At 57.8% G+C, this 19,968-nt stretch overlaps 3 protein-coding genes across 8 annotated transcripts; all 3 read right to left on the bottom strand.

Moving 5' to 3' along the window:
• Positions 1-455: 455 nt before the first annotated feature.
• On the bottom strand, positions 456-6,395 carry P4HA3 (prolyl 4-hydroxylase subunit alpha 3; the record flags this gene model as incomplete). Of its 3 annotated transcripts, XM_084494608.1 has the most annotated exons (13): positions 456-711; positions 880-976; positions 1,384-1,452; positions 1,689-1,751; positions 2,644-2,803; positions 2,900-2,964; positions 3,392-3,568; positions 3,645-3,802; positions 3,958-4,009; positions 4,093-4,245; positions 5,338-5,558; positions 5,669-5,811; positions 6,217-6,395. In XM_084494608.1, the coding sequence occupies 13 exons, from the start codon at positions 6,393-6,395 to the stop codon at positions 641-643; spliced, it is 1,608 nt and encodes a 535-aa protein (XP_084350734.1). In that variant the 3' UTR covers positions 456-640. The 3 variants fall into 3 exon arrangements, 2 of the variants coding, with proteins under 2 accessions (XP_084350734.1, XP_084350733.1); XM_084494607.1 differs by lacking the exon at positions 6,217-6,395 and having other exon boundaries at positions 5,669-6,131; XR_014685137.1 differs by lacking the exon at positions 6,217-6,395 and having other exon boundaries at positions 670-711; positions 1,689-1,746; positions 5,669-6,133.
• Positions 6,396-9,270: 2,875 nt separating this feature from the next.
• NEU3 (neuraminidase 3) lies at positions 9,271-12,024 on the bottom strand. The gene is made up of 4 exons (XM_084494429.1): positions 11,971-12,024; positions 10,871-10,931; positions 10,522-10,752; positions 9,271-10,355 (listed from the first exon to the last, which is right to left on the bottom strand). The coding sequence occupies exons 2-4, from the start codon at positions 10,895-10,897 to the stop codon at positions 9,288-9,290; spliced, it is 1,326 nt and encodes a 441-aa protein (XP_084350555.1). The 5' UTR covers positions 10,898-10,931; positions 11,971-12,024; the 3' UTR covers positions 9,271-9,287.
• A 130-nt stretch (positions 12,025-12,154) lies between these two features.
• Positions 12,155-19,652, bottom strand: SPCS2 (signal peptidase complex subunit 2). 4 transcript variants are annotated; one of them, XM_084494398.1, is made up of 7 exons: positions 19,522-19,596; positions 17,458-17,568; positions 16,903-17,139; positions 15,148-15,231; positions 14,693-14,852; positions 13,552-13,687; positions 12,155-12,925 (listed from the first exon to the last, which is right to left on the bottom strand). In XM_084494398.1, exons 3-7 carry the CDS (start codon positions 16,978-16,980, stop codon positions 12,739-12,741), a joined length of 645 nt encoding a protein of 214 aa, XP_084350524.1. In that variant the 5' UTR covers positions 16,981-17,139; positions 17,458-17,568; positions 19,522-19,596; the 3' UTR covers positions 12,155-12,738. The 4 variants fall into 4 exon arrangements, with proteins under 4 accessions (XP_084350524.1, XP_084350525.1, XP_084350526.1 ...); XM_084494399.1 differs by having other exon boundaries at positions 17,337-17,568; positions 19,522-19,562; XM_084494400.1 differs by having other exon boundaries at positions 16,903-17,097; positions 19,522-19,562.
• Positions 19,653-19,968: the final 316 nt, after the last annotated feature.

Below are 19,968 nucleotides of genomic sequence, written 5' to 3'. Positions count from 1 at the left end.
TCTTTTGCCTTCCAGTCACGTCGGGGCTGCGGTCGGCCGGAGAAAGGGAGCTTGTCCGCGGTGCCCCCGGGGAACGGGGCCAAGCCAGGGCGGGCTGGGGGCCAGGGAGGCTGGAAGGCAGCAGCTTTGCACCGACCCCGCTGCGCTCGTACCTCTGAGCTGGTTCCTTTGGGTAAAACCTGACATCAGGGCTTTCCTCGGCGCCATCGTGATCCCTTTGTTCACTCTGAAGCCTACTGATTACCCTAGGAAGGCCATGTCTCCCAGTGAGGGTCGTTTTAGGATTAAAAAGTCATTTAGGGTTTTTATCTGGGGCTGAGGGGGTGTTAATGGCATCGGGGGGAGGTCACGCTCCGCCCCGTGTCCCCTCTCGGAGCTGTGCCAGGCCCTTTCGGGCTGGGGATGTGCCAAACCTTGCCCCCATCCCACACCGAGCTGGCTCCCCCAAACTCCACTCCGGTCTCCTTCGATTTTATTTTCACCCCTTTTGGCTCGCAGGGGAGCAAAACCATCCTCCCCCCGGCGCTGCCACCCCCTTTTTCTCCTGGATAACCCCCCCCCGGGGGTGACTTTTCCTCGCCGTGGTGGCGGTGACGCCATCCGGGCCAGGAGCTGCGTCCTCGAGCCCCCGACGTCCTCCTCAGTCCCGGGGATCGCGGCTGCAGGGCCGCCGAAATTCCTGCCCGTGCTCGTGGATCCACTTGTTCGCCACTGGAAGGGACAAAGAACCCGGCTGCCCCCATCCCGTGCACCCCAAAGGCACGTCCCGTCCCCCCCAGCTCCGATATTGGTGATTTTTTTTCCCCTTTATCCAGGATTTTTTCGCTTCCCGACGCCTCGCGTCCCCCTCCAGCCCCGCGTCACCCCCCAAATTCTCACCCCATTTGTCCCCAGCCAGGACAGGGCAGCCGGCATGCAGGGTGTCCCCGTCGCCGTCCCCGTTCCTCCGCAGGTTCCACCAGAAGAGGGCTGCGTTCTGCGGGGCAGAGAGGGGGGCACGGCCCCGGGTTTGGCACCCCACAACAGCCCTGAGAGCCCTGGGGTTGGGTCTCGGCACCCCAAAACACCCGCTGGAGCTCCAGGGTTAAGGATCAGCGCCCCAAAGCGGTTTGAAGCTCTAGGGTTGGGGTTTCGGCGCCCCAAAACAAGGCTGGGAGCTATAGGATTAGGGTTTCGTGCCCCTAAAACAAAGCCACAATTGGGGTTTGGCATCATTAGGATGGAGACACAAGCCCCGGGGTTAGGTTTTGGAGCCCCAAAACGATCGGGGAGCTGCAGGTCAGGGTTTTTGGGGCAGCGGGATGGGTTCAGCCACGACTCCCTGCATGAGATGCGACCCCACAGAGCTGCGTGCGTCCCCCCCATGCCCCGTTCCCCCCTCACCTTAACCACGGGCACGCTGAAGTTGGCGTAGATGAAGGCGGTGGAGCCGCCGGCCTCCACGGCGCTCAGCTGGAAAAGGGACACAAAAGTGAGCCGTGGGGCACAGCACGGGGAAACTGAGGCACGAGCCCTCCCCTGTCGCCCCCCTGAGGTGTTATCCACGCCCCGAATCCATGAGTTCCCTCCCAGCACCGGGTTTTCGTTTAACACCCTGCCGCGATCCCATTTAGGGCCGCCCGCAGCCCTCCGCCACCCCGTTCACTCTGAACCCTACTGATGGCCAAACCCCGGGGGGGACGACTCACGTAGATCATGACCGTGGCGATCCTGTTGCCGGACTTCATTCTGTAAAGGGGGCTCTTCCTGGACTGCCCCAAGAGCAAGAAGGTGGAGAAGGTCAGGTTTGCGCTGACACCGCTCAACCCGGCGGCCCCACACACCCGTCGCACCCCACAGCTCAGCGCTGTCCTCATGGAAGCCCCTCTCCCTCCTTCCACCTCCTTCTCTCCTTTCTCCTTCTCCCCTTTCTCCTTCTCTCCTTTCTCCTTCTCCCCTTTCTCCTTCTCTCCTTTCTCCTTATCCTCTTTCTCCTCTCAATTCTCCTCTCCTTTCTCCTCCTCTCTTTTCTCCTTCTCTCCTTTCTCCTTCTCCCCTTTCTCCTTCTCTCTCCTTCTCCCCTTTCTCCTCCCCTTTCTCCTCTCCTTTCTCCTTCTCCCCTTTCTCCTTCTCCCCTTTCTCCTTCTCCCCTTTCTCCTTCTCCCCTTTCTCCTCCTCTCCTTCTCTCCTTTCTCCTTCTCCCCTTTCTCCTTCTTTCCTTCTCCCCTTTCTCCTTCTCTCCTTCTCCCCTTTCTCCTTCTCTCCTTTCTCCTTCTCCCCTTTCTCCTTCTCCCCTTTCTCCTTCTCTCTCCTTCTCTCCTTTCTCCTTCTCCCCTTTCTCCTTTCTCCTTCTCCCCTTTCTCCTCCCCTTTCTCCTCTCCTTTCTCCTTCTCTCCTTTCTCCTTCTCTCTCCTTCTCTCCTTTCTCCTCCTCTCCTTTCTCCTTCTCCCCTTTCTCCTTCTCCCCTTTCTCCTTCTCTCTCCTTCTCCCCTTTCTCCTTCTCTCTCCTTCTCCCCTTTCTCCTTCTCCCTCCTCCTTCGGGCCGCCACCGCGGCTCCTATTCCACGTAGGACCTCAGCGCACGCCACGGGTCCCCCCAAAAAACCTCCCTCCCAAGCCACCACCCCGTTGACCACCCTGTTGACCACCCCAAGCCTTCCTGACCGTGGCGTGGTCGAAGTGTGGCTCGTAGTGGCCGCCCAGCCCGTAGTTGACCACCTGCAGGTACTCGGCGTAGGGCGGCCTCAAATCCAGGCCGGTGACGGCCGCCATGCGCAGCTCCAGCGCCCGCACCACGGGGTCGGCCGTGTCCTTCAGCCAGGCGCTGCGGGGACACCCGGCCTCAGAAATCCTCCCCTATAGCTTCTTTTGGGGACACTTTGGGCCCTGCTATGGGGACAAGGGGACTTGGTGGGCCTACCTCTTGCTGATCCTGTACTCGGCCTTCTGCTGCTTCTCCCCGGAGGCCACCACGGAGCGCTGGAGCTGCGGGGGACACAGGCAGGGGACGCTGCCGCCATCAGGGTCACCCCCTGAGCGGGGACCCCCTTTGGGGACCAGACTGTGGTGTTTAGACCAAAAATCCCCACCCTAGATGTCCCTGAGAGTGATGGTGGCACCATGGTGGCACCATGGTGGCCATGCAGCGCGTTGGGTGCCACCAGAGACCAGGGAGGGAGTTCAGGTGCACGCCAGACCCTGATTTGTCCCCCCAAAAATTTGTGGGGGGCTCCAGGGCAGCAGGATGGAGCCGAGCCAGGCTCACCACCCTACGGGAAGCGCTGGCTGAGCCCTGCTTTAAAACAAACTCAAATCCATTTCTGCCCGCTCAGGGTTGGGCCACCAGCCACCACCTCTTGGGGATCCTCCTCCGGGAGGGGGAAACCTCATCCCTGTCCCCTCCAGGGCTCACCCAGGGCCCCGCCAGCCCCTTGATGGTCTCGGCCTCGGCGTCGCTGATGAAATCGTGGTACAAGGCGATGTAGGGCTGGAGCCTCAGCGTCTCCTTCTTGGCAGGCTGCAGCAGGAGGTAGGGGCTGCCGTTGGTCTCGTAGGAGCAGCCGAGGCGCGGGGGCCGCTCCGTGGCCGGCTGGGGAGAGAGAGAATTGGGGAAAAGGCTGGTAAAAGTGGGCTGGGGGCTATGGGATCCCCGTTGGCAGCCCTACCTGCACCCCCAGGCTCTGGCACAGCTCCTCGTAGGCGTCCCGGCTCTGCAGGCGGGTGGCGTTGGGGCGCCGCAGGGGGCTCCCCGTTCGGTCCCCCCCTGACGCCAGCAGCTTCTTGTATTTGGCCACATTCCTCGTCACCCTCTGGTTACTGGGGTCTGCTGGGGAGGGGGGAGATCACCCAAAGCCCTACATCCCCAGCACTGACCTCCTCGGCTTTGGTCCTTTGAGATTTCCCGTGACCATGCCAAAAAAATGAGGGGTGCCATGCAGAGGTGGCGGGGACACCCCAAAACCAAGCTCAGCCCCGTACCGTAGTGGAGAAATTCCCTGGAGAGGGTCAAGGCGTGGGAGATGTTTCCAGCCTGGATGGGAGCGGAGAGCTTGTGAGGAGCCCCAGCCCCATAGTTTGGCCCCGTGGGGCTGGGGAGGGGGCCGGGGGCCGTACCATGAAGTAGGAGAAGGCGAGGTGGTCGAGGGCGTCCTCCAGGCTGCCCCGCTCCTCCTCCGGGTTCCAGCTGCCGTAGGAGAGGCGGAATCGGCTGACGGCCTCCTCCAGCCACGCGATGGAGTGGTAGTAGTCGCCTGTGTCATAGGCCACCTGCAAGGAAGCGCAGGTGGTGCTCGGAGATGCTGGTGGGGTCATCCTGGTCTGTCCCTGTCCCTGTCCCGGTCCCGGTCCTGGTCCGGTCCCATCCCCTTCCTATCCTGTCATATTTCTTATCCCCTCCTGTCCCATCCCATCCCCTTCTTATCCCATTTCATACCTGTCCAAACCCATCTTGTTCCATCCCATCCCATATCCCCATCCCCATCCCATCCCCATCCTCACCCCATCCCATCCCATCCCATCCCATCCCATCCCATCCCATCCCATCCCATCCCATCCCATCCCATCCCATCCCACCCCCATCCCCATTCCATCCCATCCCCATCTCCATCCCACCCCACCCCATCCCATTCCCATCCCATCCCATCCCATCCCCATCCCATCCCCATCTCCATCCCATCCCATCCCATCCCATCCCATCCCATCCCCATCCCCATCCCCATCCCCATCCCCATCCCCACCCCATCCCCATCCCATCCCATCCCATCCCATCCCATCCCATCCCATCCCATCCCACCCCATCCCATCCCACCCCATCCCATCCCAACCCGTCCCATCCCATCCCATCCCATCCCATCCCATCCCATCCCATCCCATCCCATCCCATCCCATCCCATCCCATCCCATCCCATCCATTATCATATCCAGTCCCCTCCCCATCCCTATTCCCTCCTATCCTCCTCCTCATCCCTCCCCCATCCTGTCCCTTTCTTTCCTGCCCCCTATCCCCATCCCCATCCCCATCCCATCCCCGTCCCCCTGCCCCTCTCACCCCCCCATCCCACCCCAAGCTCTGTGACTCAATCCTGGCCCCATGGTGGGAACTCTGCCCCGAGAATGTCTCAACCTCCCTCAAAACCCCCAAAATCCCTCCTGGGGACCCCCTTTCACCCCCCGACTGGGGTCTAGACACCCTCCCAGTAACACCAAACCCTGAGGCAGCAAAAACCCAGGATCTGGGCCGGAGCCGCGGGATGCCTGCGGGCTGACTCAGAGAGGCCTCATCGCCTCCGTGCGGGAAAGGGGGGGGGGGGGGGAAAAAAACCCAAAACCTTCCCCGAAACAAGGGCACGGCACCGCTACCTTGCCCACGTGGAAGCAATCGTCGGCGGAGAGCGCGACGCGGAGGCCGGGGCTGTAGAGGGGCGGGCGGCCGGTGCCGGCGGGCTGGAAGACGCCGTTGGCCATGCCCTTGACGCTGAGCCCGTAGACGTCCTGCAGCCTCATCAACGCCCTCGCCGCCCCTTCAAGGTCCTCAGCTCCGGGCAGTTCTTGCTGCACCTCCTCGAAACCATCGTGGAGAGCTTGGGGAGAAGGTGAGGGGGGAGTCTCAGTGGTGGTTGGAGGCTGCGAGCCTTCTCCAATAGATCTTGGGGTGCTCCGCCGGACCCCAGGTGGAGCGGCGGTGCCGTACCCCGGGTGTTTTCGGCGGCCTCGTCGCTGTGGACCAAGCGGGGCCAGTCGGAGCTGAGGCGTTTGATGAGGCTGAAGGCCAGCAAGGGGTTGTCCACCGAGGCGCCGGGGTCCTGGTGCAGCGCCCGAACCTTCTCGTAGAACCTACAGGGATGAGACTCCGGGTGGTGCGCCAACTCGCGGCCACCCAAAAAACCAGATTTGCCCCAAAACTGCTGGGAAAAACGGGCCACAACCCAAAGTGTCCTCCCCGGTGGGGACGGCAGAGCCTCCAGCCTCAGCATCTGGCCCACGTTCGGGACCATCCCAGCTCCAGGACCTGGTCTCCTTCCTTCTTGGGCCACCCCTGTGCCGCGCCACCCCCGGTGCCACCCATGGGTGCTCGCAGCCTCCTCCCCTCTCGCAGCCCCCACGTCCCGACCTCCCAATTTCAGCATCGCCTCGGCGCATCCCTGCCTTGCTCCTTGGGTACCCTTCACCGAGGGGATCCCAAGGGGATGATGGAGGGGTCCCTTGGGTGGGTGTGTGGGTGGGTTGGGGGGTCCCTACCTGCCCAGGCGGCGCAGGCGGGCGCTCTCCTCCCGCAGGTAGGCTCGGAGCCTCCTCAGCAGCCTCCCCTCGACCCCCCGAGCCTGCCTCACGCTTCTCAGAGCCGAGAAGGTGTCGGCAGGGACGGGGGGCAGCCAAGCCAGCAGTGCCCCCAGCCCCAGCACCCCCACAGCCCGCATCCCCCCCGCTCCCCCGGCTTCGGCTCCAGCCTCGGCTCCGCCTGGAGGCCGGCGAGGGGAGGCTGGGGAGGGACGGGGAGGTCCCCGGGAGGGGGGGGAAAAGGGGGAAAAGAGGAGGGTTAAGGGGGGGAAAGCCGGTGGTGGTGTGGTGTTGGCGGCCCCTCCTGGCTGGCCCCGGTGTGGTTGGGGCCTCCTGGTTGTCCCCAGGCTGTAAAAATCCCGTCCTGGCCTCATCTTCCCTGTCCTCATCATCCCTGTCCTCAAAACTCCCTGTCCTTGTCCTCCCTGTCCCCGTCATCCCTGTATTCATCCTCCCTGTCCTCATCCTCCCTGTCCCCAACATCGCTCTCCTCATCATCCCTATCCTCATCTTCCCTGTCCTCATCTTCCTTGTCCTCATCCTCCCCGTTGATATAGTATAAACTCACTTTAGGATAGAATAAAGCTTGTGGATTGATATTGTATGAACTTACTTTAGGATAGAATAAAACTTGTGAAATGATATTGTATAAACTGACTTTAGGATAGAATGGAACTTGTGATTAAAAGTTAGCAAGGACAAAGTAAACAACATCTTGTTATCCATAGACCTTCTGTTACGTTTAAGCATTTTGTTATTTGAAAACACCCCATTATCCGTTAACACTCAGTCAGGCTGAGACTCGAGATAACTTGAGTCAACTGTCTGTTATGTCCTGTTAACTGAGACATCCTGTTATCCGCCGACCCCCAGTTAAACTGAAAGACAACTCAGCATCTTTACAGCCTGGAAAACAACCGATTAAGAAAGTGCATTACGAGGAAGACCTACGGCCTTCCTCCCAAAGACCACTGCCCACATCCTGGAGACCCTGGCCCACAATTCTTGGAAGGCTTTGCGCAAGCGCAAGGACGGATAAGCTAATTAGCATACGAAGCGAGGGTAGGCGGGGTTAGGTAATGAATATGTATAGGTGCTAATTGAATATTCATTGTTTCGCTGTATAAATACGAGATAGTTTGTCACTTCAAACATGCACGATAGGCGGAAGGATCCCCCGTGCATCCAGCGCTGCAATAAAGAATATACCACTTAAGGAAATTCGGCTTTGATCTTTAAATCACCGTCCCCATCCTCCTCATCCTCCCTGTCCCCATCCTCCTGTCCTCATCCTCCCTGTCCCCATCCTCCCTGTCCTCATCATCCCTGTCCCCATCATCCCTCTCCCCAATCTCCTCCTGTCCTGTCCCACCCATCTCCAGCCTCTCTCTCCCCCCACCTCCTGCAGGTCTCCATCCCATCCTGGCCTCATTCTGCTGCTCCTTACCATCCCCATCCCCTCCTGTCCCTAATCCCATCCCGTCCCCATCCCTTCTTGTCCCCATTCTCTCCTGTCCCCCTCCTGCCTGTCCCCATCCCGTCCTTTCCCCATCCTGCTGGTCCTCAGCAGCAGCACAGAAGGGTGGTGGTGTGGCTCTCTACATCAGAGAGTATTTTGGTGTCGTAAAACTCGAGGCTGGGAACAATAAGGTTGAGTCCCTGTGGGTTAGGATCGGGGGGAAGGCCAATAAGGCAGGCATCTTGGTGGGGTCTGTCATAGGCCACCAAACCAGGATGGGGCACTCCTCAAGAAGCAAATCTTAAAGTTTCAGGAGAAGACCACATGCCCAAAGATGAGCTGCTGTGGAAGAAGACCGGCCTGGCTGAACAGAGAGCTGTGGCTTGAGCTTAGGAAAAAAAAAAAAAGAGGGTTTATGACCTTTGGAAAAGAGGGCAGGCTGCTCAGGAGGACTATAAGGATGTAAGGCAGTGCAGGGACAAAATTAGAAAGGCCAAAGCTCACCTAGAGCTCAATCTGGCTACTGCTGTTAAAGACAACAGAAAATGTTTTTATAAATACATCAACACGAAAAGGAGGAGTAAGGAGAATCTCCAGCCTTTACAGGATTAGGGGGGAGACTTAGTGACGAGAGATGAGGAAAAGGCTGAGGTGCTTAATGCCTTCTTCACCTCAGTCTTTAGCAGCAAGAGCAGTTGTTCTCTGGATACTCAGTCTCTTGAGCTGGTGGAAGGGGATGGGGAGCAGGATGTGGCCCTCATAATCCATGCAGCGACTGGCAGCTAGCAAACATGACGCCCATCTACAAGAAGGGCTGGAAAGTTGACCCAGGGAACTACAGGCCTGTCAGTTTGGCCTCAGTGCCAGGGAAGCTCATGGAGCAGATTATCTTGAGAGTCATCACACAGCACTTACAGCACAAGCAGGCGATCAGGCCCAGTCAGCATGGGGTTATGAAAGGCAGGTCCTGCTTGATGAACCTGATCTCCTTCTGTGACAAAGATGAGGGAAAGGCTGTGGATGTGGCCTACATTAACTTCAATAAGGCTTCTGACACCGTTTCCCACAACATTCTCCTCAAGAAACTGGCTGCTCAGGGCTTGGACTGGTGTACGCTTCGTTGGGTTAGGAACTGGCTGGATAGCCGGGCTGGATAGGATTTTATTTGCTGGTGGCAGAGGGAGGTGAGCCCGTGCTGAGCTGCCACCATCACCCCCAGGGACAAAGCCACCGCCTGTCCCCTGCGGCTGGGCTCAGGCCTGAGCGCCCTCCCCTGCAGGAAAAACGCAGGGAATGGAAAACTGGGGAAAAAAAAAAACTAAAAAAGAGGAATCGTCTCATGCCACGTGAGGGAGGCAGGAATTTGTAACTAAAACCTCACATTTGGATTTTCCCCATGGTGCTTTTTGTGCTGTCTTCTGCTTTTTTGCCACAATGAGGGGGAATGCTGATTTTTGAGGAGTGTTTTGGGTCCTGGCGTGGGTCGGTGCCACCCCGGGGTCCCACCGCACCCAGCTCCCACCAACCCCACGGCGGCCAATGATGCACATCACCCATTAAAAAAACGAATACATCAATTAAAATCCACATGACCCCGCTTCTCCTGCGGGGTCACACCTAGAAAAGCTTTCTCTGAGGTCTCCCTGCCATCGTCTCCATCCCTTGGGGACAAAACCTCTAAAACGGGTCCATTCCCATGGCACGGCGCGTCGGCACCGCCGCCGGTGCTCAGGGCAAAGAGGCAGAAGGCGATCTCCTCGCAGGCACTGGTGGCCCCGCACTCGAACAAGCACCCGAAGACGCCTTTGGGGCAGGCGGCCAAGTCGGAATACCCACAGGGTCCCTCCTGCAGCACCCACGGGTGCCTCCAGCCCGCCTCATCCGGCGGCGCGGTGTTGACGTAGATGCCCAAGTCGCGGCGGTACCACCGGTCGGTGGGGTGGGAGTAGAGCAGCCAGTGCTGGGTGTCTTCGGCACCGTCGGGCGCGTCGAAACTCACCACGCTGCCCTGGCACCCCTGCAGCGGCTCGCACAGCGCCGGGCAGAGCGCCGGGAGCCCGAAGCGGAGCCCGCGGTCGGTGCTGAGCGCCACGGCCCGGCAGCGGTCCGGCGTGCGGGCGCTGCAGTACAACACCGTCCCTTGATCCCCGCAGCCGATTTCGGCCACTTGGCATTCGCCCGTCTGCATGCCCTGCAGCAAGGAGCCCTTGCTCCAGCTCTGTCCCGCGTCGTCGCTGTAGAAGATGAAGGCGTGCGGGCGGGTCCAGCAGGGCAGTGGCACCCCACAGAGCCGCCAGTGGATGTAGTAAGCGTAAGCGGGCACGGCCAAGCGCCCTGAGGCCAGCTGCACCCCGTGGCCCGGCCCCACAGCAAAGGTAGCCCAGTGGGGCAGGTCGGCCCCGATGGCCTCGTCGGTGAGATCCCGTAGGGCGCTCCAGCTCCGGCCCCCGTCGCGGCTGGTGGCGCAGCAGAGGCGGGCGGCGCTGCGTCCCGCTAGGATTTGGTGCCGCTCGGTCACCTGCCGCTCCACGCAGATGCAGAAGAGGAAAACGACGCCGCTCGACGCCTCGTACACCGGGCACGGGTTCATGGTGCGGCGGCCGGGCAGCACCAGCCCCGAAAGCTCCTCCACGGGGCCCCACTGCGGCCAACGGGGACAACGGGGACAACGGGGTTAGGACCCCGCCGCCGAAACCCCAAACTCGCCGCGCTCAACACCACCCCGCTCCGACAACCCCAGTTTTTAATATTTTGGGCTTTTTTTGTTATTATTATTTTTTTTTTTTTTGCTTTTTTCAGGGCCTTACCTCAACCGCCTGGCCTCTGCGGAGGCCCCGCCGCAGCACCAGGTACTCGGCGTCCTCGTCGCGGGCGGACGAGCGCTTCTCGGCGAAGGCCAGGAAGGTGGCGGGGGGGACGTGGAGCAGCGCGGGGATACGGTAGGTGACCCCCCCGCCCGCCTTCTGCCTGAATAGGGTCTCCTTGGGGCTCAGTAGGGTCCCCGCGGGCTGCAGGTGCTCGCTGGATCCCCACAGCCGCTGAGGAGGAACGTGGAGGAGGCGGGGGGGGGGGGGGGAAAGGGTTTAATGGTTGTAAAAGGATGGGGCTGGCTCCTCGTGGGCCCCCCCTCATTGTAGGGTTGGGGACAGGGCTCACCTTGAGCCAGGTGACGGCCTGGGCCATGGTGGCAGCTCCGTGTTCCTGTCCCCGAAGGGACCTGAGTGGGGTGGGAGCAGGGAGGGGGTCAGAGCCCCTCGGTCCCATTACTTCAAAGCCTCCTCCGTCCCCCAGGACGTCCCCAAACCCCCCCCCCAAGCCCCATTTAGAGCCCCCTACATCCCCCAGACCCCAAAACCTGCGTACGGCCCCCATAACCCCTGCCACCCCTCCAGCCCCACTCCCCTACAAACCCCATTCCCTCCTTTTATCCCCCCCGGCACCAAACACCCCCATGAGCAGACTCCCCCCAACCCCTTCATCCCCTAATCCACCCCCCTATTTCCCCAATTTCCCCCAATTCCCCCCCCCTACACTCCAAACACCCCCACAACCCCTTTTGGGTGAACTCCCCCCATCCCTACACCCCTTGATCCCCCCCCAGTTTCCCCAGTTCCTCCCCAATTCCTCCCCAAACACCCTTGCACCCCCCCCTGCATCCCCCAATCCCCCCCAAAAAACACTCCTGCACCCCCCTAACCCTCCCAATTTCCCCAATTCCCCCCAGTTCCTCCCCAAACACCCCCGTACCCCCCACTGCACTCCCCTAACCCCCCCATTTCCCCAATTTTCCCCAATTCCTCCCCAAACACCCCCCATCCCACCCCATTTCCCCCAATTTCCCCCAATTCCTCCCCAAACACCCCCTTATCCCCCCCCAATTCCCCAATTTTCCCCAATTCCTCCCCAAACACCCCCCTTCCCCCCCCCATTTCCCCAATTCTCCCCAATTCCTCCCCACACACCCCCCTTTTCCCCAATTCCCCCCCAATTCCTCCCCAAACACCCCTGCACCCCCCCTGCACCCCCCTATCCCCCCCATTTCCCCAATTCCCCCCAATTCCTCCCCAAACACCCCCCTTTCCCCCCCCATTTCCCCAATTTCCCCCAATTCCCAGCCCCCCCGGCACCAAACACCCTCGCTGCCCCCTCCCTGCCCTCTCCCCTCCCCGGGCCCGATTTCCCCTATACCCCCCTGCACCCCCAAACCTTTTGCCTCCCCCCCTAAACCCTCCGACCCCAGGACCCCCCCCCAATACCTCTCGGCTCCCGGTCCCCCCCCTCCACCGCTCCCGTCCCGGTTCCTCCGCTCCGAGCCCGCCCCGCTCCGCCCCTAGCTCCGCCCGGCCCCATTCACCGAAGGGGGGGCCCTTAAAGGACCTTCCCCGACCCCCCCCAAAAAAAATTAAACCCACCCCAGAGATGCTCAGGCAGAGGCTCGAGGCGGTTCGACCCTTTTATTGCAAAAAAATCCGTTTAGAAAAGGAGCCGGGGTACAGCGGGGGGTGTGGGATGGGGACTCTGGGTGGGGGGGGGTAAAAAGGGGGGGGCAGCTGGACAGCACAGCGCCGTTCCCAGCTCCAAAAACCCTTTTATTCCTTCTTTTTTTCCTTTTATTTGCACCTCGTTTGCAAGCTTTCCTGCCCCAACAGAAGCAGAGCGTTTGTTTTCCCCCCCCCTCCCAACACATACAAGGCTTTTATATAAAACAATCCCCCCCCCATCCCCTCCCCACCCCCCAATTAAATACAAAAATAAAGAAAACTCGTTTGCGGGTGGACAATTTGTGGTTCCCTACCTGGGTTTTGTCCTGAATTCCTACCGAGGGCTCATCAGGAGAAAGGCAAAAAGGCGGCGAAAGGCGACGCCAACGAGATGAAGCAGCCCCCAAACACGTAGGGGGGGGGCTCCTCCGGACTGAAATAGGATTTCAGGACAAAACCCGAGGCAATTAGCTTTGCTTTTGGACTTTATTGGTATTAATTTAGCATGATCCGGGGAGGCAGGCGGCGGCGGCGGGGGGGGATTCATTTGGTTTTCCTCTCCAGGGCCAGGCTGTCGTGCAGCTTGGAGACTTCGGGCTCGTAGGCTTCCATCACCAGCGTCCCGTTGGCGTCGAAGAACTTGGCGATGGATTTGGTGAACTCGGCTTCTCGCTGCTGCTTGGTTTTCCCGCTGATGAAGGTCAGCTTCAGGGTGTATTTGTCATCGAACCTGCGGGCGGAGCGGGGAGAGTTCAGAGAATTGGCTGATTTGGGCCCAAATCGGAGGTGAAGCCAACGGGGAAACTTTGTTTTTGGCACGAGGGAATCCCCAGGAGGGGTCCCAGCACCCAGCACGAACCCAGGCTTTAATTATCACAGAATATCCCGAATTATAACACAATTAAAGGGTTTTTATCCTCTTTGTGAGGGATCCGGCCTTCCCTCCCCATTTAAAAAGCAGCAAAACGTGAATATTCGTGGCAGAGAACTGCTCGGAGAACTCCCATTTTTAGGAACGGGATCTTCATGGGGTAAAAGAGATTTGTAGGTATAAAACTAAGGGACAATATTTGGATGATCCTACAGAGCCACGGATGGAAACAGCACACACAAGACTGGCAGGAGCTTTACCCATCACTGCCCTGAGTAATTCTGAGTAATTTTGTGGCAAATATTAACCACGGCTTGCCTGGGAAGCAGCAAAGAGCACGATACAGTAGCCAGTGCTGAAAACTCGCGTCCCGGGTGCTGTGACACCAGCGTTTTCCCCCATTTTGTTTGAAGTCACCCAAAATGCAGCTTTCCTGCCCCGCCGTGGAGCACGGGGTAACGACAGGCAAAGCGAAGCACCGGTACCGTTTGAGACTGGAGGAGAGCTGCCACACGTCATCGGGGTCCATCCCCGCTGGGTCTTTCCTGTGAGCTACCAGGAAAATACTCTTCTCTTTGTAGGAGGTGTAGATGGTCAGGATGCCCATCATCACAAAATATGTTGGGAAAGGTTAAGGACATCGAGACGCTGAAGGAAAAGGAGCCGGGGACCCCGGAGGCAGCGCCTTTTAACCACCTCTCGTGGTGTTTTCATTCCCAGCCAGCTTTCTGGTGGAAGTCCCACGAGCACGGGGAGCTAAATAATTATTGGGGCACTTCCTTAGGATCTTTGCACTGGCATGAGGGCATTAATCAAGCAGTTTTCCTCATTTTTTGGAAGGAAATCGCCCCAAATGCTGCGAGATGAATTATCCCAGAGCTCACGCCCTTGAGAGCAGCCCTGTGGGCAGTTCTGGGCAGCTCTGGCACATCCTTTTGTGTTGTAAAACCTCTTCCACATCGATTTATGTCACAAAACCTCCACAGACATCTGTTTTCCTGGAAGAGCTGCAGAGAAATTGGTGGCACGCTGACCCTGAGTGCCCAAACGTGCGTGTACACACCCAGCAGTGCCACGTTAGGAGCACTATTTTCATTTTTTTTTGGTATTTCGGAGTTCAGGGCTGATTTCTAGTTTAGGAAACGTGCCCAGTGCAGCCAGGGGGGCGATTCAGCTGCCCAAGAGGCTGCTGTGTGCTCCGGAGCGAGCTGAATTGCTGCCCAACCTCTGCTCCAGGAGCAGTTTGGATCCCCATGGCACACAGATCCCCCGATTTAAACGTGTGACAGTCAGGTGACGACCACCCAGACGGGCACGGTGCTGCCCGTCACACGGAAAAGGGCTGGGAATCAGCTGATCACCACGCCACAGGCAGCAGGATTCCCGTGGGAATACCAAAAAGGAAGGGTTTGTGGGGGAAATAAAACCCTTTTGGTGCAAATTCCACAGCATCACCGAATTGGAGGGGTTGGAAGGGACCTCAAGAGATCATCGGGTCCAAATCCTTCGAGATTGGACTCGAATTTGGAGCTGGACTCGATAATCCTCGGGGTTCCCTTCCGATTTGGGATATCCTGGGATCCTAAATGGGATCCTAAATGGGATCCCAGTAAGGTAAAGGATATGAGACGACACAGAACGCCAGGACCGGCTTGGATTCAGGGAAGGGGTGCAGGTAATCCCAGATGAGAGCGACGATGGCGAAGAGACACGAGATGGTGCAGATGATGAGGCGCCCGTCGATCAGGCGGAAGTTTTCGACGTATTTGTACTTCTCCAGGAGGACCTGAGGACGAATCGTGCAGCCGGGTTGATTTTGTGCTTTTTAATACATTTTTTAATCCGTTTTTACAAACCTTCTGAAAGGGCTTTAGACAAAACCACCTGTTTTGTGCGGGTCAGCTGAGCAGAAACCTCGTGCATAATTAATATCTGCTCAGATAATCGCTGTTGCCGCAAGCACAAGTGCTGCTTTGGCAATTCAGATCCACGGGAATCAAGAAACAAAGCACAGAATTAGAACGACAGAAGGCGGAGGCTGGGGGTGTTTCCAGGCTGGGGTGTTTCCAGGCAGGACGTACCTTTTTGGCAGAATCGTCCAAGGAGTTTTTCACAGCCGACCCGTCCCATTTGTCGATTTTGACTGGCTTGTCGTCGATCTTCCACTGCAAGGGGAAGCCAAGGGAGTTAATTGCCCCTGGAGAGTTTGGCAGAGGGGTTAGGGTTGGATTTGAATAGCCTTGTTCCTGTCGGGAGCACAAAGGGAAGAGGAAACCCAAAGATCCTACAGGCCAGCTGCTGTTTGGGACCCGAGTCTAACCGGGACTTGCTGTGTTGCTGCTGTCACCCCCAAAAAGCTCAGCGAGGGCTCAGCGCTTCTGAGCAAAGAAATTACAACCGGACCCCTTCGGGGGTGGAAGACAAGAGGAAAACATCAAAGGACCCTCAGCAACCTGGGTACGGGAGACAAATATAAAGGCACAGCAAAAAAAGGAAGTTTCAGGCAGACTGGGCTGCAGAATCAGGTCCTGCAGCAACAAGGAACCCCAGACACGAGGGCTCAGGTGCTGCAAGGCCTTAGTTTTCCCCTGAAATTTATTATTTTTGGAGGCAATTCCATCTAGCCGCAGTCAGACACGTGAGTTTGAGCCCTCTTTGTTTTTAGGGGTCCATTATTTCAACCCACTGGTTAAAGCTGGAAGCAGTTCCCAACCTCACTCGTGTTATTTCCTGCTCCTGGAGCTCCCCGGCTGGATTTACCTGTCAGAAAATCTTGTTTCCTCCTCTGGAAATCAACACAAACGAAACCGTTTTACCACCAGATGGAAAACCCGACCTGCTCCCCCCCGCGTCCGCACAGGGAAGAGCGCGCTCACCTCCCAGGATCCGTGCCAGGAACGATGAGGGGCACAGTAAACGCCACCAAGGGTGGTTTACGAGGGGCAAAAGAACCAGCCAGAAGCGTTGAAACAGACAACCAAAAGCTCTCCTGTCGGTGGATGTTACGAAATATTTCGGGCAGCTGCTGGGCTGCATTTTTCAAGCCACTTTATGAGGTTATAGCACACGGGACAACCGAAAGCCAAACCCTTTCCCATGAGAAAATACAGAAGAACTCCTCCAAATGCTGGTTTGTCCTTCTAAAAGCACCTACAGCAGCTTTATGCCTCGCCCTTTGCAACTCCCAAGGACAGAAGTATCACGAGATAGAGTAGGGAGAGGGAAAAATGCTGATTTTCTTCTATTTGCTGATGTTTTTCTCCTGTTGCCGATGTTTTTTCTTGGGAAAACATCTCCCAAAGAGGCTTTCTAGCTGGCCAACCCCTCCCCCTGCTGCTTTTTGTGGAGAAGAAAGAACAAAATAAACGGGGAGGAGTTCCCAGCACCAGGAACCTGAGCTGGCCAGCGGCAGGTTCCCCAAACCAGACCTACCTTGAGGTGCAGCTCTGTTTTTTTTTTTTTCCCCCAAAGACCACTGAAAGAATCGTTTTGAAGAAGTAAAAACTGAGCCAAAGTTGAGATTAACGTTTTCCCACGTTTCTAGAGCTACGAGAGGACAGCCTTGATGGAAAACGTCCCGGCACTCTCAGGCTTGCTCCTAAAGGAGAGCGAGAAGCCAGAGGTTCTCTGGGGAATTTAAACAAAAAGGGAGCTGCGCTGACACCTTCTGAAGTTGTCCGCAGAGCTCTCGCTGGGGAATCACCCCCTAAAATCAGCCAAAGTGCTCTGTGACAAGAGGAACGGGCAGCTTGGATAACACCCGGCACCCCGGGAGCCTGCTGAGGTCCCAATGTCCCCGTGTCCCCTTTGGTGGCCGTGCCCTGATCTCCTCTTACCTCAGGGATGGGGTTTTCTCGGTGTGAAGCCTCGCCTCCTGGCAACAGCAGTTTGCCCGGCATCATAGCCCGGTGCATCTACCTCATTGTCAGGCCTCGGGGGGGTTTTAATCTGTCTGCTGAGCTCTGCTTCTTCTCCCTACAGCCTGAGAGGACGGATTCAGTGCTGCCGGCTCAGCTTCCTGCCCTTCTTCTCTGAAATAAAGCCGGCAGCTCGCTAGATAGGTTTGAAAATAGCTGGAAAATATCAACGAGAAAAGCTCAGGGGTTGGGAAATGACTCAAAATAAAGCCCCGGGCTTGTTAGTAAAAGCCTGAGGATTTGCAAAGGGATTTTACAGGTGCCTGCAAACCATCCCTGGAGGCATGGGGCTGCTAATGCTGCGCTTCGAGAAGGGATTTGTGAAGAGGGGAGCGTCTGATATTGATCCCTACCCGGGAGGAGAAGCAGGACTTGCAGAGGTGACACGTGAAGCCCTGGTGACAGCTTTTAACTAAAGGATCTCGCAGCGGGGACACATCTGCAGCCTGGGAGAAGCTTTGGCCTTCCCTTTACCACTGTCTCGGTGCTCCCTGAGGTTACTCCTCCCTCAGCACAGCTCCTCCCTAAATCTTTCGGGGCCGAAGAAGCCAGGGCTGGGGCTGCGGGCAGCGCTCAGGGCCGAGGCTGTGGGAGAGGAGCAGAAGGAGGCGCTTAAAGGAAGCCAAAAAAGGTCCACGAGAGCACAGCAACACGGCGTGAGACGGCAAGCGGGCGGGATTTGACTGCTTTCAGTTAAAAATCGAGTGAAAAGGCACCAAAACAGAGGCCTGACTTCTCCTCCCCACCGGGGGAAGCTCTTCCTAAGCAGGACACAAACCCTGGGGGAAGTTTCAAGACGTCTCGGAAGCGAGGCACAGCACAAACCTCACCTTTTTCCCCCCTGCCTCGTTCCTTCTGCTCTCCTCTCAGCCTCGTTCACACCCCGTGGCTTTGATTATCACCCTGCAGCTTACAGCACGCTTCGGGCATTGCACGCGTAAACAACGAAGTCATAAAAAGAAAAAAGACTTGTACCAACACCCTGAATTGCACCTGGTTCGTGTTTTCTAGTAGAAAGGGGAAAGAAAGCAGCTTCCCCTTCTTAAACCCGACAGTCAGGGACTTCTAACGGGTCTTGAAGGCACATCAGCAGTGGCTGGGAACGAGGATGTGGCTTGCAAACCCTAAAAATGGGCCGAGGCCCTGGTTGTGAACTCAGTTCTGAAACAGTATGGTGAAACCTCAAGGTGCTGAGGGCCTGAGGGTCGCTGCCACGCCACCCCGAAGTCAGCCCCGGGGTGGCCCTGGTTACAGGAGGAGCTGCCTGATTTACAGGGACGCTGAAAGAACACCAGAAGGACAAAAAGAGAGGAAAAACAAAAGGTAATTAACGTGCCTGCCTCCCTAAACTCCCCCTGATTTAGCTTATTAGGGAAGTACAAAGAGGTGTGTGAAACAAGCAACCTGCTGTAGGACTTCAAAGCCTTGGTGCTGTTTGTTTGAGGAAAACTTGAGCAATTAGGGACTGGGAAGACAAATTTCCAGGAATATTTCTGCAGCGGACAGCCCACTTCCCAAAAATGGCCAGATTTTGTTTAAGTCATCGAGGGGGAGGAAACGGAGGCACCTGGCTCAGCATCAGGAAGAGAGGGAGCTGAAAACAGAGCAGAATCGAGTGTGCATGTGCAGAAGCCCTGATAAAACTTCTCAGTGAGCTCCTCCAGAGCGATTCAGCTCCTGCCACCTCCTTTCCTTCCGAAATACCCACCCTTTGGGCACACAGCACGTGGCCGAGGGCGCGGGGATGCCTCCAGAGCGTGACACTTGCAGCACAACCACAAAGACGCTCTCGTTTCAAACCTCTGAGCACACCTTTGGGAGATGTCCTGAGGTATTTCATCGGTGCCTTCCCCTGAAAGCGTTTACCCAGGGGGTGAAGCGACCGATTTCAAGGAACGCCACCAGGTGCTGCATATGGTAAGGGCGACCTCAACAGATAACGCTGCGAGGGGGCCTTCAGCTTCATCAGACGCGAGGAAACGGCGCTCGTTAGGAATTAGGAGTATGTAAAGATTAATAAAAATAAAAAAGATGAAAACAGGGTTGAAGTGTTTTCAAGTGCAGCCATCCTTAGTTTGAAGTTGAGTGGAAGATGCCATGTAAACCACTCTGACAAGGTCTCAGAAGATATTTCTTGACACAGAGGCACCTGTTTTTGTCTTCTGGGGGATAAAATGGAATAAAAAGCCCCCGGGTGTTGAGTTTGAGCTGCCAGAGGGGCCCAACAACCCCCAAACACAACAAAGGGGCTGTGCCACGAGACCTGAAACAGAGCTGAGACCAAAGCTGCTGCTCAAATGAGGCTCAGGGAGGGGTTTGGGGTGGAAAGGACCTTAAAGTCTTGTCAGCCTGGGCCCCCCCAGCCCCTCAGGGGGCAGAATCCCCCCCAACGCCCCCCCGCAGCCTCCCCCCTGCCAGGCTCCAGCCTCTGCCCCTCCTCCTATCCCCCCAGCCCTGACCAAGAGCCCCTCCCCAGCCTTCCTACCCCCTCCACAAGCCCTGGCAGAGCCCCTGGGGCTCCCTCATCCCTCCCCGCACCTTATCCAGCAGCCCGTTCCTGCCGCCTTTGGCCGCCATCTTCTCGCCTCCCTCCTCCTCCTCCTCAGCCGACCTGGGCGCCGCGGATTGGCCGCGCGAGGCATGCTGGGAGTTGTAGTTTTCTGCGCTCCCCCGCTCTATACTGCGGATTGGTCGCGCAAGGCATGCTGGGAGTTGTAGTCCTCCACCGCCCCCCCGTTGCCATGGCGACGGCGCGGCGCGGGGAGGGGGAGAAAATGGCGGGCGCGGCGCGGAGGCTGAGGGGGGAGAGGGGGAAAAGGGCGGGCGGCGCAGGGCTTGCGGGGTGAGGAGCGGGGGATGAGGGCTGCGGGGGCACGGATGGAAATGGCACCGTGTGCCTGGGACGCGTGTGGGGCTGTGGGAGTTGTGTGGGGGTGTTTAGGTGGTGGTATGTGTGTTTCTGTGTGGGTTCCGTGTGTGTATGTG

This window comes from Aythya ferina (assembly GCF_964211825.1).
Source record: "Aythya ferina genome assembly, chromosome: 1".
NCBI lineage: Eukaryota > Metazoa > Chordata > Aves > Anseriformes > Anatidae > Aythya > Aythya ferina.
This window is presented reverse-complemented; position numbering and strand designations above follow the sequence as displayed.

Bases quoted from the DNA above. Each gene is read 5' to 3' on its own strand.
- SPCS2 (XM_084494398.1), bottom strand. From the start codon at position 16,980: ATGCACCGGGCTATGATGCCGGGCAAACTGCTGTTGCCAGGAGGCGAG. The intron at 15,232-16,902 runs GTAAGAGGAGAT...TTCCCCTTGCAG, and splicing joins GAGAAAACCCCATCCCTGAG to TGGAAGATCGACGACAAGCC. The intron at 12,926-13,551 runs GTACCGGTGCTT...CTCCGCCCGCAG, and splicing joins CTCTCCTCCAGTCTCAAACG to GTTCGATGACAAATACACCC.
- NEU3 (XM_084494429.1), bottom strand. From the start codon at position 10,897: ATGGCCCAGGCCGTCACCTGGCTCAAG. The intron at 10,753-10,870 runs GTGAGCCCTGTC...GTTCCTCCTCAG, and splicing joins AGGCCGTCACCTGGCTCAAG to CGGCTGTGGGGATCCAGCGA. The intron at 10,356-10,521 runs GTAAGGCCCTGA...CGTTGGCCGCAG, and splicing joins GCAGAGGCCAGGCGGTTGAG to TGGGGCCCCGTGGAGGAGCT.